This window comes from Scyliorhinus canicula, unplaced genomic scaffold, assembly GCF_902713615.1.
Source record: "Scyliorhinus canicula unplaced genomic scaffold, sScyCan1.1, whole genome shotgun sequence".
Taxonomy (NCBI): domain Eukaryota; kingdom Metazoa; phylum Chordata; class Chondrichthyes; order Carcharhiniformes; family Scyliorhinidae; genus Scyliorhinus; species Scyliorhinus canicula.
This window is the reverse complement of record NW_024056013.1, coordinates 1,366,653-1,385,067: the sequence shown is the minus strand read 5'-3', so window position 1 is coordinate 1,385,067 and position 18,415 is coordinate 1,366,653. Positions and strand designations below refer to the sequence as shown.

The following is an 18,415-nucleotide window of genomic DNA, read 5'->3' as shown; positions in this document are numbered from 1 at the left end:
CCACTGCTTTACCTTCATCCACATGCTTGGTCACCTCCTCAAAGAAGTCAATAAGACTTGTAAGGCAAGACCTACCCCTCACAAATCCGTGCTGACTAGATGTCTACCAAATTATGAGGGGCATGGACAGAGTGGATCGTCAGAAGCTTTTGCCCAGGGTGGAAGAGAAGGCTGAAGGGTGACCTGATGGAAGTCTTTAAAATGGTGAAGATGTTCAATTGTCCAATAGGGATTTCAGTAGAAACCTCTTTACCGAGCGAGTGGTGAGATGTGGAGCTCACTACCACAGCGAGTGGTTGAGGTGAACAGCATGAATCCATTGAAAGGAAAGCTAGATACATACATGAGGGAGAAAGGAATAGAAGGAGATGCTGATGGGGGGAGATGAAGAGGGGTGGGTGGAGGCTCATGTGGAGCATAAATACTGACACAGACCAATTGATCTGACTGGCCTGGCCCTGTGCTGTAGACTCAATGGAACAGAGACAAATGTATTTATTTTAGATCTACCAGTAGTAGTAGATGCAGAATCCATCAAATAAATTAAAGCCAAAGGGCTGCACGGTGGCCCAGTGGTTAGCACTGCTGCCTCGCGACGCCGAGGACCCGGGTTCGATCCTGGTCACTGTCCGTGTGGAGTTTGCACATTCTCCCCATGTCTGCGTGTGTTTCACCCCCACAACCCAAAGATGTGCTGGGTAGGTGGATTGGCCACGCTAAATTGCCCCTTAATTAGAAAAAAAAAGAATTGGGGTACACTAAATTGTAATTTCTTTTAAAATTCAGGCCAGACTGAAGCGCCATGGTGTTGTGATCTCACTTAAAGATGTGGAGCAGTTGCAGCATCTGGGTTACAATGAACATTCATCTTCTGGAAGCCCTTGTGTGGCCGGTGACAATGTGCGGCTGTGAAAGCTGCAGCATCAAGAAGCCGGACGAGGCTCCAATAAAAGTGTTTGAATTGAAAGGACTCAGACGGGTATTCTGTCTGTCATGGACGGCAAAGTGGATGAATGAGTGGGAGCTGGAGAAAGCTGGTGTTCAAAGGAACCTGTTTGAGGCAGTGATATTGAGGAAGCTCACGCATTTTGGACATGTGTTGTGAACAGGAAGGGACTGTTTGGACAAAGGTAATGCCAGGCACCTGGAAACTGTGTACAAGGAAGGCCCAAGATGTTCTGGGTGGATAATATCAGAATGTGGACTGGCCTCTCGATGGGACAGGCAGTGAGAGCAGCGGAGAAATCAGTGAGAAAGATTGTCTAGACAGCGGCCAACACTCGGAATGAGGACGGATGAAAGACAAGACAGGACATCTGCAGTGGTGGAAAAAAGACTATTTACTAAACAGGATAAAATTAATGTACCATATCTGCCTTTGCAGATCATTGCAGTGGAAATGTGCCCTCGCTCTAAGAGAATCAGTCCCCTGGAATGAAACTTGGTAGACTGGCCAGTCCAGAGGGAAACACTCCGACCTCCCACATCACCAACTGTCAGAGTGAACATGGTTCAGTCCTGGATGTGATTCACAGCAGCAAAAACAGCAGAATCCAACCCCTGTAACTTGTGAACCTGCTGGTGTCTCAGCAGGTGGGATGACTGAGTGAATCCCTTCCCACAGTTAGAACAGGTAAATGATCTCTCCCCGTTGTGAACTCACTGGTGTGTGAGTAGGCTGGATGAATCTCAGAATCCTTTACCATACACAGGTCACAGTAAATGGTCTCTCCCCAGAGTGAACTCCCCTGTGAGTCAGCAGGTTGGATGAAGCTCTGATTCCTTTCCCAGACATGGAGCAGGTGAATGGAATGTCCCCGGTGTGAACTCGCTGGTGTGACAGCTGGTTGGATGAATCTCAGAATCCTTTCCCAGACATGGAGCAGTAAATGGCTTCTCCCCGATGTGAACCTGCTGGTGTGTTCGCAGGTCTGATGCATCTCCGAATGCTTTCCTACACACTGAACAGGTAAACGGCTTGTCCCCAGTGTGAACTCGCTGGTGAGTCAACAGGCTGTATGAATCTCTGAATCCTTTCCCACACATGGAGCAGGTGAATGGCTTCTCTCCAGTGTGAACTCGCTGGTGTCTCAACAAGTCAGATGAAGTAGTAAATCCCTCCCTACACACGGAGCAGATAAACGGCTTCTCCCCGGTGTGAACTAGCTGGTGCCTCAGCAGGCAGAATGAATCTCGGAATCCTTTCCCACAATTGGAGCAGGTGAATGGTCTCTCCCCAGAGTGAACTCGCTGGTGTCTCAACAAGTCAGATGAATTAGTAAATCTCTTCCCACACACTGAGCAGGTAAACGGCTTCTCTCCGGTGTGAACGCGCTGGTGTGCCAGCAGGCAGGATGAATCTCTGAATCCTTTCCCACACTTGGAGCAGGTGAATGGTCTCTCCCCGGTGTGAACTTGCTGGTGTGTCCGCAGGTTGGACAAAGATCTAAATCTCTTCCCACACACTGAGCAGGTGAACGGTCTCTCGCCGGTGTGACTGCGTCGATGTGTTTCCAGCGCAGATGGGAAAGTGAATTCCTTCCCACAATCCTCACATTTCCACGGTTTCCCCATGGTGCGGGTGTCCGTGTCTCGATGCTTTTCCAGTCACACTGATGATAAAATGGCCGATGGTTTTCGCGTCCTAACAAATCGAGTGACTCTGTCAGATCTCGATGTGAAGTTTGGTTTGAGATTTCTTGCTGCAAATCCTCCCCTTTGAATATCCTGTTAAAGGAGTTTACAAATGTCATCACGGTCAGTACAGCTCAGAAATTCAGAACAGACAATTCTAGTTGCTGTGGAACATGCTTTCCTCTCTCGTTCCCCAAAAACTGTAAATTTCCTTTTTAAAAAAAATTATTATTGGAATTTTGCATTTAATATCAAAACATTGCAGAATATAAAAACAATAATAGTAACCAAACCGATAACAATGACAATACAGGTATCACATGCTGCTGCCGTGTCTGTGACAGTCATCCCCGTGTTATCAATCCCTCCCTCTGTTACATTGTATTAAACAGTTTAAAAAAAAAGATGTTCTTATTGGGACTTTTAATGTTTGATCATAAGAATTATACACAACTTGACATCAGTATTTACCGTTATTGCCAGGGTTGTTTGCGTTATTTACCATTACTTTCATTTAGCTGGTGGTGGGGGACACGGGTGGAGGGGGGGTCCTATTTCCCCCCCCCCTTGAGTTTTGGTCGGCGGTTTGGATGGTCCATCTCCCCGGTGCACACACTCTACCTCCCTCCCTCCATTCTCACTCTGCTCCCTCCCTCCATTCTCACTGTACCTCCCTCCCTCCATTCTCACTCTACCTCCCTCCGTCCATTCTCACTCTACCTCCCTCTCTCCATTCTCACTCTGCTCCCCCCTTCCATTCTCACTCTACCTCCCTCCCTCCATTCTCACTCTGCTCCCCCCTCCATTCTCACTCTGCTCCCTCCCTCCCTCCGCTCCCTCCCTCCCTCCCTCCATTCTCACTCTGCTCCCCCCTCCATTCTCACTCTGCTCCCTCCCTCCATTCTCACTCTGCTCCCCCCCACCATTCTCACTCTGCTCCCTCCCTCCATTCTCACTCTGCTCCCTCCCTCCATTCTCACTCTGCTCCCTCCCTCCATTCTCACTCTGCTCCCTCCCTCCATTCTCACTCTGCCTCCCTCCATTCTCACTCTGCTCCCTCCCTCCATTCTCACTCTGCTACCTCCCTCCATTCTCACTCTGCCTCCCTCCCTCCATTCTCACTCTGCCTCCCTCCCTCCATTCTCACTCTGCCTCCCTCCCTCCATTCTCACTCTGCCTCCCTCCCTCCATTCTCACTCTGCCTCCCTCCCTCCATTCTCACTCTGCCTCCCTCCCTCCATTCTCACTCTGCTCCCTCCCTCCATTCTCACTCTGCTCCCTCCCTCCATTCTCACTCTACCTCCCTCCATTCTCACTCTACTTCCCTCCATTCTCACTCTACTTCCCTCCATTCTCACTCTACTTCCCTCCATTCTCACTCTACCTCCCTCCCTCCATTCTCACTCTACCTCCCTCCCTCCATTCTCACTCTGCTCGATCTAATATACACCCTCCCTATCCTTCTGAAGGTGCTAATTCACACTGATCGACAGATTAATACTCACTGTTTCCTGTTCTCAACCATGAGATCATTACATCCTGCTTTTCTATTTGATAAGATCATGGCTGATCGGATTGTGACCTGAACTTCATTTTCTTCCTGTCACCATAATCCTCGACTCCCTTTTTGATCAAAACTCTAACTGGGCCTTGTATATTTTAACGATGCAGCCTCCACTGCTCTCTGGGGAAGAGAATTGCAAAGACTAACCCCCCTCTGAGGGAAGACATTGCTCCTCATCTCCATCAGAAATGGGGACCCTTTATTTTGACAATTTGCCCACTCGCTCCTGTATCCCCCATGAGGGGAAACATCCTCTATTCATCTCCCCTATCATGTTACCTCAGAATCTTATATGTTTCAATACGATCACCTCTAAACTCAAACGAGTCCAGGCCCAACCTTTCCTCACAACACAACACCTTCATCCCAGGAATCAGCCCGATGATCCTTCTCTGAACTGCTCCCAATGCAAGAATCACCCTCCTTAGTTAACGAGATTGAAAGTGTGCACCATACTCCAGGTACTGTGATCTGATGATAGCCATTACAGAGACACGGCTGCAAGATGACAAAGGCTGCGACCTGAATATTCAAGATTCCATCACTTTTCAGAAGGACAGGAAACTGGGAATATGCAGAGGGATAGTTCTGTTAATTACGGATGACATTAGTACAATAGAGAGAGATGACTTTAGTTATGGAAATCAAGATGTACAATCACATTGGGTAACGATAAGAAATGATAAAGATAGGAAGTCACTTGTGGGTGTAGTTTCTCGGCCACCCTAACAGTAACTCCTGTCATGGGAATGTCCCTTTGAGAACTGTTTGTCTTCTCAAATGTCTGCAGCGATGTCATTGTGTGGCGGGAGCTGGGCTGTGGGCCTAATTTTTAATTTTGCTTTGAGCTGGAAGCTGGTTGTGGCTCTGAGTTTTACTTTCGGTTTAGACAGTTGGAAGCTGCATTCAGACAAAAGAAGGTTTATCTGGTCTCTCTGCATATTTAAAAGGTGTCTCCAGATCACTTGATAACTTCAAACTAATAACTGTGTTGGGAAGGAATTCAAACCTACTGTTTTGTGGTAAAAGGGATTGTCTGAATTATGGATGTTGTTACTGGAGTGTGTTGCACGTTTTACTTGAGTGTAATTCGCGTTTATTGGAGTGTATTAACACGCCTCCGTTTAAAGGCCGTGTGCTTAACACTGCTAGGCTCTATGTGTGTATTTTCAGCTCGGGAGTCGCCAGGTGTCGTATAACACCTCACAAATATTCCAAGGTCAGGTTCAAAGTAATAAAACGATACACCGATTAGTAAGTTCCAAACGATTAGTATTTATTATTACAAATATAATAAATACACATGCACACGCTAAGGGACTAAGCTACAACTAAACTAAGCGATCAGAATACTTAACTAAACAGGAACAGGCAAGGTCAGGGAGCGAGGCCCTCGTTTCGATCTTGGTCTGTAACCTTCAGAGAGTGTGCTGGTCGCTGGGGGTCTAGTGGGCCTGGTTCGCGTAGCGAGCGTCGTATTGTCACTTACGGTTCGGCGGCTGGTGCTCAACGGCTGGAGTCAGGATACAAGTCGAAGTTCTGGGTCGAAGTCAAAGCCGGAGCACGAAAAAAACAGACAGGACCATGTGTGGGGGTCTATCTTTATAGGGCCCCAATGTCTGTGCCTTTTTTGGGGCGGGCTTTCACCTTCAGGTATCGATTGGATCAGATCCCAATCGATATCTTTTGAATTCCCCCAATGTGAGGGTCTCTCCTCGATGGAGGGGGCGGTCTCTATGGTGGATACTTCTGGTGCCGCTCTGTCTGGACATCCACTTAAAGTATCTATTCAAAACCCAAATGTTGCCATTGTGTGTGCCCAGATCTGGATTGCCTCATTAATATGCAAAGCGTTTTGCTATTAACACCTTTGGTTTGAGATCTTCCACCTGGCCAGAAACTAGTTTTGCTGCTTGCAAAATGCTAATCAGTCTTTGCAGACTGCTTGTCTTGGCTAAACTGCTTTTTCCCTGCAGTCTTAGCAGTTCTCCATCTTGTTAGCCCAGTGTCCATCTTAGGTGGCTACAAGTGAAACAGTATAGGGAAGTTATTAAGGGTTAAATATAGAGTACTGTAGCTGTGTGGGGCATTTAGGTTTGTAGTTGATAAAAATGCTGACGATGTGTGTTTATAGAAATGTTAACTGAATTTGTAGAATAAACTTTGTTTTTGATTTAAAGTGCTGAAGTTGTATAACACCTGAAAAGTCAGCCCTTGTGCTCCTCATAACCAAAATCTATAAACAGATGTCGGTCAGGTGAACTCCACAATATATTTTGGTGTTCTCTGAACCCTGGCCCAGAACACTACACTGTAGGACGAGTGTACAGAGAGGAATAATGGCTCTGAGAAAAGTACAGCAATAATCATGGGTGATTTTAATCGACATGTAAATTGGGCAAATCAGATTGGCAAAGGTAGCCAGGCAGATGAGCTCGCAGAGTGTTTTGGGGACAGTTTCTTAGAGCAGCACCTGCTAGAGCTGACCAGAGAGCAAACTATTCTAGATTACTCAATCACTGAATTGTTAGGGTGCAGAAGGCCCATCGTGTCTGCACCAACTCTCCAAACGAGGATGATGACTTAGTGCCGTTCCCCGTACCTCCCTTGACAACTTCACATCTGAAATTATTGCTCAATACTGGGTTACAAAGTACTTGGGGTTAAACCCAGCAGCTTCTCCTGCATCTCCACTCCAGCCAAACTGATACAACAAACCAAAGGGAATTGGACAAGACTTTGGAAAGAAAAAACGCTGCAAGGACGTGAAGAAAGGGCAGGGGAATGGGATGAGGCAGCATGGGTATGATGGGCTGAATGGCCTCCATCTGTATTGTAATCATTCAATGATTCTGTGAAAAAGGATTATAACTGGAGGCCAGAGACTAACCTTCACAACCAACACCCTCCGCAATACAAATCAGTTCTTAATTGGTCTGTCTCTGCTTCTAGACTCGCTTCTGTGAGAAACGTCTGCAACAAAATAATAGCAAAATACTGGTTGCTGAAAATCGGAAATAAAAATATTCTGAAATGAAAATACTCAACATGTCAGTGAGTAACTGTGGAAAGAGAAATAAAGGTAACATCTCAGGGTGACAGAATCAATAAACATATGAACAAGGAACAGGAGTCACCATTCAGCCCCTCAATCCTGCTCCACCATTTAATAAGATCATGGCTGGTCTGATAGTAATCTCAAATCTTCAATTACACGGAATAAATATGGTGCAGAATTTGATGGTTAATATCAGCTGATGAGAAGAAGATAAATGATCTCCAGTGCAGGAAAAACAATTCCTGACCATGGGAAGATAAAGATGGTAAATCAGCAGCACATAGCCAAGGGATGGGCAGCAGTGAAAACTTCAATCAGAAACATTGGAATAAATAACAGTAATATACCAAACATGGTTAAAATAAATCCACTATTAGAGGCAGAAGTTAAACAATGGCAGAGAGGTGATGATGGATGGCAGAGCTGAAACAGAGCAATGGGTGAACATGGATTCAGATCCACAGTAAAGGAGCCAAGCTTGCCCCAGAGCCCTGGAACCAGAGCACAGATAATAAAACACAGCACTAAAAACTCTAAATTATAGATGAATCCTCAATAATACTCACCTCTGGAACAATTTCACTGTTTTCAATTTTCAAACCTTCTGCTGGAGCTGCAGCTGGGAAGAATTCAGAAGCACTGGAATCAGAGGAAAATCAGTCTTCAAACTTTCTCACTCCCTGCAAAAGAAGATTACAAGAGTCATGTGTCAATTGTGGTTAGAAATGAAGAGATAAAAATGTTTTACTTAAATTTGAGATTGCTGGGTGTAAATCCTCCCCTTCAAACTCCCTGTGAAAGGAGTTTCCAAAGTCCAGGATATTAATTCATAACATCCTCTCCTCCTGTTTCCAGGTGCAGGTTCACAGAAGATGGGATACACTGACATTGGAAACAGTTCAGACAAGGTTCATTCAGCTGATTCCTGGTATGAAAGGTTTTATGGGGAAAGTTGGGCAGGGTCTCTATATACTGATTGGAGTTAGATAAATGAAAGGTGGTTTTGAAGATTGAGGGTGCTTGACAGGGTAACTGCTTAAATCATTTTTCTCGACAGGGAATCTCAAACTGCAGGGAGAGTTTAAAAATAAGGGTCTCAAACAGAGATGTGGAGAAATTGTGACTCTCAGAGAGCCGGCGGAATTCTCTCCCTCATTGAGTGGAGGCTGGGCCATTGAGTGTATTCAATATTGTGATATACAATTTCTACCTACAACTGAATCAAAGGTTAGGGAGCCAGTTTGTCGAGTGGCCTCTTCCTGCGCCTAATGAGAACTATAGAATCCCTACAGTGGAGAACAAGGCCATTCAGCCCATTGAGTCTGCACCAACCCTCTGAAAGAGCACCCTACCTGGGCCCACTCCCCCCAATCTCGGTAATCCCACCTAATTTTTGAACAAATTAAGGGGTAATTCTAGCATGGCCAAGGCACCTAACCTGCACATCTTACGACTGTGGGAGGAAGCTGGAGCACCCAGAGGAAACACACGCAGACACACGGAGAATGTGCAAACTCCACTCAGACTGTCGCCCAAGGTCAGAATCGAACCTGGGTCCCTGGCGCTGTGAGGCCACAGTGCTAGGGCAGCACGGAGATACAGTAGTTAGCACTGCTGCCTCACAGTGCCAGCGACTCAGGTTCAATTCCAGTCACTGTCTTTGTGGAGTTTGCAGGTTCTCCTGGTGTCTGCATGGTTTTCCCCAGTTTTCTCCCACAGTCCAAAGAAGTGCTGGTTAGCCATGATGAACTGCTCCTTAGTGTCCAGGGATGTGCAGGTTCGATTATGGAGTTGCAGAGATAGGGCGTGACTGATGGGTGAGTGCACGTGTAGAGTTTTCTTTCAAAGGGTCTGTGCAGACTCAATGGGCCGCATAGACTCCATATGCACTGTACGAATTCTACAATCTTATTCTTCTGTTATTCGGATGGCCGCACATGCGCTCTGCGATATCGAGGTGTCGGTCACCCCTTCCGTCAATGCAAGAATCAAAACATTTTCTCTCCTTGTCACCTAAACCCTGACGGTGCGCCTACTTTCCGTTACGTCACCAAGATGGCCGCGCATGCGCTCTGCTCACCTCTGAACTAAGATGGCAGCCTCGCAACTGGGCCTGATCCCAGGGAAAAGCTCCACAGCTGCGAACGCGGGACCTGCAGGGTCTTATGCCGGTCCTAGGGCCTACACCGGCTGTTTACAAAGTTTCTGCACCCTCCCCATCCCGACTCCAGGCTTCATTCCTCTTTCCACCCCACCAACTCTCACCCATGGAACAAACCGTTACCACTCTCGCAAGTCTCCAAGCAAAGTGACACCGCGCATGCTCCCGATAAAGCCCAGAACCGCGCCTGCGCACTGGGCCCCTGTGCAGTGAATAGGGCACATTCACAGCCCCGGTGAATCCTGGGTAATGAATGCATCATTGAAATGTCAAATCGATAATACAAAATAACTTTGCTCAGCTCAGCTTCTGAAATAATCATATTCCTTTCTCCTATCACGGTGCGTGCTGGCGAACTGATTGATTGTTTGGCTGTTGCCTGTGAGTGATCAGCTCCATTCAGTGTATTCTAAAGTTCACATTTATATGAAGCTGCTCTTCCAACATGTTCCATAGTTTAACAGGCTTGTTCTGATACTCCTCAGACAGGCCCCAAGTGTTGACTTGATACAACCCTTTGACTTCATTAGCCATCTTCATTTTCACTGCATGGTTCATCCGGTTAAGTGACGGATAAATCAGAAGTGTAATTCCATCCTTTGTTTGAAAAGCCTAAATGTAGATTAGATATCTGTCGTTTTCCAATTCTTGTTGGGGGATTTGGTGGTCACCTTTCTGATGTTCCCGGTGTTTTACGGACATCCTTGATGTGAAAGGGATATGTAACCTTTCTGCTCTGTGGGGAGAGTCACATTGCAGCTGCTGGGTTTGTTTTTCCTTTTCTTCTTTTGACAGCAGTTCCTCACTTGTTTTTTCTTTTCCACGGGAATGGCCCCAAGGATGTTTTGATGGTCTTACAGCTTTTAATGCCAGATTCAAAACCGACTGCACAGCGCAACCCTGAACTCACTTGTGGCTTTCCATTCACCCTCAGTCCAATAAGCCCGCACATCAGATATTCACTGTTCTGCAATGCACTGTTTGTGGAGGGACTCTTCCTTCTGTGGTTTCCATACACATACAGCCTCCGTATTGCATCAAATCTTTTTCATGGCGGCTCCTGTGGTTCTCAAACCCACTGCTGCCACCATGTTGTGTTGATGTGTCTTTGCACCAATTAACAAATGTCACACAGGATTGCTGAACTAGTCATTGCTTTGGTTTAATTGAAGATACATTTTTAAAAATAAATTTAGAGTACCCAATTATTTTTTCCAATTAAGGGGCAATTTAGTGTGGCCAATCCATCTATCCTGCACATCTTTTGGGTTGTGGGGGCGAAACCCACGTAGACACGGGAAGATAATTGAAGATACATGACAAGATGGCTCAGTAGATAGATCTACACTCGGGATTCAGCAACCATTATTTACAGACAGTACATAGATACATAGGTACATAGAAGACAGGAGCAGGATGAGGCCTTTTGGCCCATTGAGCTTGGTCCGCCATTCATCACGATTATGTCTGATCATACAACTCAATAACCTAATCCTGGTTTCTCCCCATAGCCTTTGATTACATTCACCCCAAGTGCTATATCTAGCCATCTCTTGAATATATTCAATGTTTTACCATCAACTACTTCCTGTGGTAATGGATTCCACAGCTCACCACTCTTTGGGTGAAGAAATGTCTCCTCATCTTTGTCCGAAATGGTTCATCCTGAATTCTCAGATTGTGACCCCTGGTTCTGGACACACCCATCATTGGTAACATCTGCCCTGTATCTACCCTGACTAGTCCTGTTCGAATTTTATGAGATCCCCCTCTCATTCTTCTGAACTCCAGCAAGAACAATCCCAACCGAGTCAATCTCTGTTCATATGACAGTCCCACCATCCCTGGAATCAGTCTGGTAACCTTTTGTTGCATTCCCTCGAGAGCAAGAACATCCTTCCTTAGAGAAGGAGACCAAAACTGCACACAATACCCCAGGTGTGGCTTTACCAAGGCCCTGTATAATTGCAGCAACACATCCCTGTTTCTGTACTTGAAACCTCTCGCATTGAAGGCCAACATACCATTAGCCTTGTTTACTGCCTGCTGCACCTGCATGCTTACCTTCGGCGACTGGTGCACAAGGACACCCAGGTCCCACTGCACACTCCCCTCTCCCAAGTTACAACCATTCAGGTAGTAATCTGCCTTCCTGTTTTTGTTTCCAAAGCGAATAACCTCTCACTTATCCAAATTATATAGCTCTGCCATTGATTTGCCCACTCACCCAACCTGTCCAGATCTTGCTGTAGAATCCCTGTATGCTCGTCCCAGTTCACCCTCCCACCCAACTTGGTTTCATCTGCAAACTTTAAGATGTTACATTTTGTTCCCTCCAAATCATTAACATATATTGTGAATAGCTGGGGTCCCAGCACCGATCCCTTAGGGATCCCACTGGTTACTGCCTGCCAATTTGAAAAGGACCCATTAATTCCTACTCTTTGTTTCCTCTCTGCCAGCCAGTTTTCTATCCACCTCAATCCATTTCCCCCAATCACATGCGCTTTAATTTTGCACAATAATCTCTGAAGCGAGACTTTGTCAAACGCCTTCTGAAAGTCCAAATGTACCACATCGACTGGCTTCACTGTACTGGTTACATCTTCAAAGAATTCCAACAGATTTGTCAAGCATGATTTTCCCTTCATAAATCTATGCTGACTCTGACTGATCCTCCTAGTGCTTTCTAAATGTTTCGCCATAAAGTCCTTGAAATGAAATGAAAATCGCTTATTGTCACAAGTAGGCTTCAAATGAAGTTACTGTGAAAAGCCCCTAGTCGCTACATTCTGGCGCCTGTTCGGGAAGGCTGGTACGGGAATCAAACCGTGCTGCTGGCCTGCCCTGGTCTGCTTTCAAAGCCAGCAATTTAGCCCTGTGTGCTAAACCAGCCCCTATCTTTGATAATGGATTTTTCCCACTACGGATGTTAGGCTTACTGGTCTATAATTCCCTGCTTTCTCTCTACCTCCCTTTTTGAATATTGGAGTGACGTGAGCTATCCTCCAATCTGCAGGGACTGTTCCAGAGTCTACAAAATCCCGGAAGGTGACCATCAATGCATTCACTATTTCCAGAGCCACTTCCTTAAGCACTCTGGGATGCAGATTCTCAGACCCTGGGGATTTATCTGAAATTCCTACACAATACTAGCTGCTGATCAGAAGCTGCTTTACATCCTGGTTACTTCCTCACATACAAATCTCCTGAACTTGATGTCACAACAATTAGTCTCCTCTTGGGGAAAACAAATACCTAACACTGTATTTAGAAAACACTGTTATACTTAACGCATATCAAAATATTAAACTCCAGTCCAGTCACAGGCATTATTAATGGAAGGGAAAACAAGCCCTGTCAGAATGGACATAGTTCAGTCCTGGATGTGATTAACAGAAGCAATAAGAGCAGAATCCAACCCTGCAGTCACTCGTGAACTTGCTGGTGTTTCAGTAGGTGGGAGGACTGAGCAAATCCCCACACTGGGAGCAGGTGAACGGCCTCTCCCCAGTGTGAATTCGCCAGTGTTTCAGCAGATGGGATGACTCAATGAATCCCTTCCCACACTGGGAGCAGATGAATGACCTCTCCCCAGTGTGAACTCGGTGGTGTCTCAGCAGGGCAGATGACTGAATGAATCCCTTCCCACACTCGGAGCAGGTGAATGGACTCTCCACAGTGTGAACTTTCTGATGTCTCTGCAGGACGCATAACCGAGTGAATTTCATTTTACACTTAGTGCAAGGGAACGGTCTCTCCCTGGTATGAACTTGCTGGTGTCTCAGGAGGCTGAATGACCGAGGGAATCCCTTCCCACACACGGAACAGGAGAATGGGCTCTGACTAGAGTGGATGTGTTGGTGTCTCTTTAGATCCCTTGTGCTTTTGAAGCTCTTCTCGCAGTCAGAACATTTAAAAAGTCTCTTATCAGTGTGAACAAGTTGATGAGAAGTAAGGTTAGTTAAATTAATGAATCCCTTCCCACACTCTGAGCAGGTGAATGGCCTCTTCCCAGTGTGAACTTGCTGGTGTCTAGTCAGGGTGGATAACTGAGTGAATCCCTTCCCACATTTAGAGCAGTTGAATGGTCTCTCGCCGGTGTGACTGCGTTGGTGAATTTCCAGCTCTGATGGGGATCTGATAACTTTATCACATTCTCCACATTTCAATGGTATCTGTGTGATGCTGGCCTGGGTGTGACTGAGTTGATGAGTTTCCAGCAGGGATGGATAATTGAATCTCTTCCCACAGTCCCCACATTTCCACGGTTTCTCCATGGTGCCGGTGTCCTTGTGACTCTCCAGGTTGGACGATCAGTTGAAGCCTCGTCCAAACAGGACACATGTACCGTTTCTCCCCACTCTGAATGTTACTGTGAGGTTTCTGGTTGTGTAACTGGTGGAGGCTCTTTCCACAGTCAGTTCACTGGAACTCTCTCACTCGGGTGTGTGTTGTGTGGGACTCGGTGCTTTTCCAGTCATACTTATATTTGAAATCTGTTCCCACAGACAGAATAGACAAACATTTCTCCTTCCACATTCAAAGGCTGATGATATTCAAGTCCTGGTGAATCAAATGCCTGTCAGATCTTGACGTGATGTTTTGTTTCACTGCTTTAAACATCTGCAAATCCTCACCTTCCCATGCTCTGTAAAGGGAGATTACCAAAGTCATCACTGTAAGTGGAGGATAGAAATGCATAACAGACAATTCTAGTTCCTATGGAACATTTTTTTCTCTCATTCCACCGCAGATCCTCGTCTTTCTCTCTCTCTATTCCCTCTCTCTCTCTCTGTTAAACTCAGTGTCTTGTCCTGTTTTAGTTTCTGGCTATCTTCCTGCCCAATGTAACCCTGAGCTGATGTTTCACAAGGAGACATTTGTTAATAGTTTCCCAGAGCTCAGAGTCCTCATTCATTTGAGTGCAAAGTGTCAGCTCTTATTTATTATCCCCCCTCCTCTGATGTGAACCATCCTCCAGTGGCTGAAGCAGGATGGTGAGTGTTAACAAGGGACTGTTCCAGGGAGGGAGGGAGGGAGGGAGGGAGCGAGAGAGAGAGAGATGGGCCACCAGGCCTCCTTTGGTCCTATGAATTTAAATTTTCTGTTTCCATTGTCGAGCATATTTAAGACTGAAATAGACTGAATTTTGGACTCTCAGAGAATTAAGGGTTCTGGTGAACAGGGAGGGATTGAGGCTCAATCAGCCATGATTGTATTGAATAACAGTGTAGGTGAGACAGGTTGTCTGGATTGATCCTGCTCCTAACCCTTATCTGCTTACAAATGCGTTGTCTGCTTTCATCATCACCAATTTATTTAACAGATATCCAGATAATTAAACTGTGTCTCAGTTACAGGAGTTACTAACAGCAACATAAACAAACGAATAATGTGATTAACAGCAGAATCTGACCTCCGCAGTCATTTGTGAACTCGCTGGTGTGTCAGCAAGTGAAATGATCGAGCGAATCTCTTCCCACACACAGAGAAGGTAAACGGCCTCTCCCCAGTGTGAACTTGCTGGTGTCTCAGCAGGTTGGAAGACTGAGTAAAGCCCTTCCCAGACACAGAGCAGGTGAATATCTTCGCCCTTGTCTCACCAACATCCGTTGGTGTCTCACCAGGTTGGATGATGAAATGAATCCCTTCCCACACACAGAGCAGGTGTACGGCCTCTCCCCGCTGTGAACTCGCTGGTGTTGAATGAGGTGAGGCGACTGTCTAAATCTCTTCTCACACTGAGAACAACCGAATGGTCTCTCGTCAGTTTGAACAAACTGGTGTTTAATCAGATCTGGTGAGATTTTAAAGCATTTCTCACAATCAGAACATTTAAAAGGTCTTTCATCAGTGTGAACTCGCAGGTGTAACTGAAGGCTGGACATCAGAGAGAATCCATTCCCACACACGGAGCAGGTGAACGGTCTCTCCCCAGTGTGACTGCGTCAATGAGCTTCCAGCTGGGATGGGCAAAGGAATCCCTTCCCACATTTCCACGGTTTCTTCGTAGTGCAAATTAGTTTGAGTCTCTGCAGGTTGGATGATCAGTTGAAGCCTCGTCCACACACAGAACACATGTACAGTTTCTCCACCACTGTGAATGGTATGATGTTTTTCAGGCTGTGTAACTGGTTAAAGCTCTTTCCACAGTCAGTTCACTGCAACACTCTCACTCGGGTGTGTGTGTCTCGGTGCTTTTCCAGTCCAACTGATGTTTGAAATTATTTCCTGCAGCCAAAACAGATAAATATTTCTCCTTTGACATTCAAAGCTTGATGATATTCAGCTCCGAGTGAATTAAGTGATGATCAGATCTTAATGTGATGCTTGGTTTGAGTTTCCCATCCACAAATCATCTTCTAATATTCTATAAACAGAGTTTACAAAAGTAATTGCTGTCAGTGCAGGACAGAAATTTAGAATAGGCAATTCTAGTTTCTATGCAACATTTTTTCTTTTCTTGTTTTCCCAAACGTGTTGTTCAATCAAAATAAAATAAATCAAAATCAGAAACAAAATCCCAACAAGAGCAAAAGAGAATCTTCCTGACTAAACCAGAATGTCTTTACCAATGTCTATGAAACACTCTGTACTTTGAGGTACCCACCGATTATGGAAGGTGTCAACGGTTTCCCAGAGCCACCCAGACACATGCAGGCCCATGGAAGAGAGGCCTCTTATGGGGGTCGGCAGTAAAGTGACCTTATTCGATGGTGGAGCAGGCTCGATAGACTGATTTTAAAAAAATATTTGTTCATATTTATTGAACATCTCTGATTGCCCTGGAGGAGGCAGTTAAGAGTCATCCACTTTGCTGTGTGTCTGGAGTCACATGGAGGCCAGATCAGGTAAGGACAGCAGATTTCCTTCCCTAAAGGACATTAGTGAACCAGTTGAGTTTTTAATGACAATCGACAATGGTTTCATGGTCATCATTAGACTTTTAATTCCAGATTTTTATTTAATTAAAATGTCACCATCTGCAGTGGCGGGATTTGAACCCGGGTAACAGAACATTACTCTGGGTTTCTGGTTTAGTAGTCCAGTGACAATACCACTACATCACTGCTACCCCACAGGAGGTAGTGGTAGTGGTGTCGTAGCTGACTCCTATTTCTTACGATGTGGAGATGCTGGCGTTGGACTGGGGTGAACACAGTAAGAAGTCTTACAACACCTGAGGAAGGAGCAGTGATCCGAAAGCTCGTGTTTGAAACAAACATGTTGGACTTTAACCTGGTGTTGTAAGACTTCTTACTGCAAAAACCCTGAAGACATCAAAATTTTACGTTATTTACCCAAAGAGCAGTAAAGTGAAACATTGTCCACAATAGGTACAAAATAAGAGGATATGAAGCTCCGTAGCTTCAATAAACACGGAAAGAGATAAATGAATGTCCAATAAAGACCTGGTCCACTTACCAATCACTGTCAGAGTTCAGGGACTCAAAATCAAAAATAATAAGAGGCTGTGTAAATTATTTGGGAAAGATAGTTAAACAAACAATGTGAACACGGTGGGATGTGTTCGGAGACAGGATGTTCCAGTTCTCCATCCTGGGATTCTCAGTGTCAACAGGGTGGGATTTATTTGGAGACAGGATGTCTCAGTTCCCACCCTGTGGTTCTCAGTGTGAACAGGGTGGGATGTGTTTGGAAACAGGATGTCCCAGTTCCCCATCCTGGGGTTCTCAGTGTGAACAGGGTGGGATGTGTTTGGAGACAGGGGGCACAATTCTCCGCAAATGCGGCGAGTCATAAAGGCTGCCATGAAACTGGCCGTGTTTCACCGCAGCGTCCGCGCCCCCTCCCGGGACCCGATTCTCCCACCCGGGTGGGGCTAGCAGCGGGCCCCGTGAAGCACGACATCGTGGGCTTAGCGACCGTCGCTAAGTCTGCGCACCAAGTGTCACGCCGGCTGACGCGCACGATGACGTCAGCCGCGTATGCACGGATTGGACGGCTCCAACCCGCGCATGCGCGGGGCCGTCATCTCCCTCGGCCGCCCCGTGGACTGATCCTGCGGGGTGGCGGAGGGAGAAAGAGTGCGTCCGTTACGGACGCACTGCCTGCGATCGGTGGGCACCGATCGCGGGCCCATGGATGCCCAGGACGGGCATGTTGCGCCCGTTTTTACGACGGCAGCAAGCAGGTGTGTTTGCTGCCGTAAAAACGGTCGTAAAGGCCTGGCACTTGGCCCATCGGCCTGGGGAGAATCGCTGTGCGCCGTAAAAAACGGCAGGCAGCGATTCATGTCGTGGGGCGGCCGTGGGGGGGGGGGGGGGGGGGGGGGGGGGTGAGAATAGCGGGTGGGCGTGAAAAATGTCGGGTATGCCCTCCCGCTATTCTCCGACCCGTCGTGGGCAGCGGAGAATCGCGCCCAGGATGTCTCAGTTCCCCACCCTGGGATTCTCAGTGTGAACACGGCGGGATGTGTTTGGAGACAGGATGTCCCAGTTCCCCACCCTGGGGTTCTCAGTGTGAACAGGGTGGGATGTGTTTGGAGACAGGATGTTCCCGTTTTCCACTTTAAAGGGACAAGGAGAGAACCAGCTCCATTGAATGGTGATGCTTTATGACATCATTCCATTACCTGGTAAATGCCCTCCCAGACTCCAGTTCATCAGGAGCTGGGAGTGTTTGTTGGGACAGGGCAGTGGGAATTTTACCCTTATCAAAGCTGTGCTGTACCTACTCTCTGGCACTGTTTGATGTAGCATGTAGTGGGAGTTTTCGTTTGTACCTAGCTTGGGCTGTACTTGTCCTGTGAGTTTGTGATGGGATGATTTGGAGAGAACTTTGTACCTTAGATGGGCTGTACATACCTTGGGAGTGTTTGTTGGGAAAGTGGAGAGGTAGACTTGCACTGTTCCTGACAAGTGTTGTACCTGCCCCGAGTGACTCCCACTTCAGAGCAGGTCCATTAAATTTACTCAGAAGGCAGAGGTGGGCCACCTTCTTGAACCTCTTCAGTCCATGTGGTGTACGTACA

The 18,415-nt window shown here is 46.5% G+C and overlaps 1 protein-coding gene across 6 annotated transcripts in view; it reads right to left on the bottom strand.

Moving 5' to 3' along the window:
* LOC119961553 (zinc finger protein 239-like) overlaps positions 1 to 18,415 on the bottom strand; it is a 31,193-nt gene that overhangs the window by 6,816 nt on the left and 5,962 nt on the right. Inside the window, exons 1-4 of one of the 6 annotated variants that reach the window (XM_038788879.1) lie at positions 9,337 to 9,556; positions 7,823 to 7,936; positions 7,089 to 7,171; positions 1,323 to 2,727 (exon numbers count right to left, since the gene is read on the bottom strand). In XM_038788879.1, coding sequence (XP_038644807.1) covers positions 1,756 to 2,574 — 819 coding nt within the window. In that variant the 5' untranslated portion in view covers positions 2,575 to 2,727; positions 7,089 to 7,171; positions 7,823 to 7,936; positions 9,337 to 9,556 and the 3' untranslated portion in view covers positions 1,323 to 1,755. Of the gene's footprint in view, positions 1 to 1,322; positions 2,728 to 5,556; positions 5,576 to 7,088; positions 7,172 to 7,822; positions 7,937 to 9,336; positions 9,557 to 18,415 lie in introns of those variants that run through there. The other 5 variants (XR_005459675.1, XM_038788881.1, XM_038788880.1 and 2 more) reach the window with 5 other exon arrangements.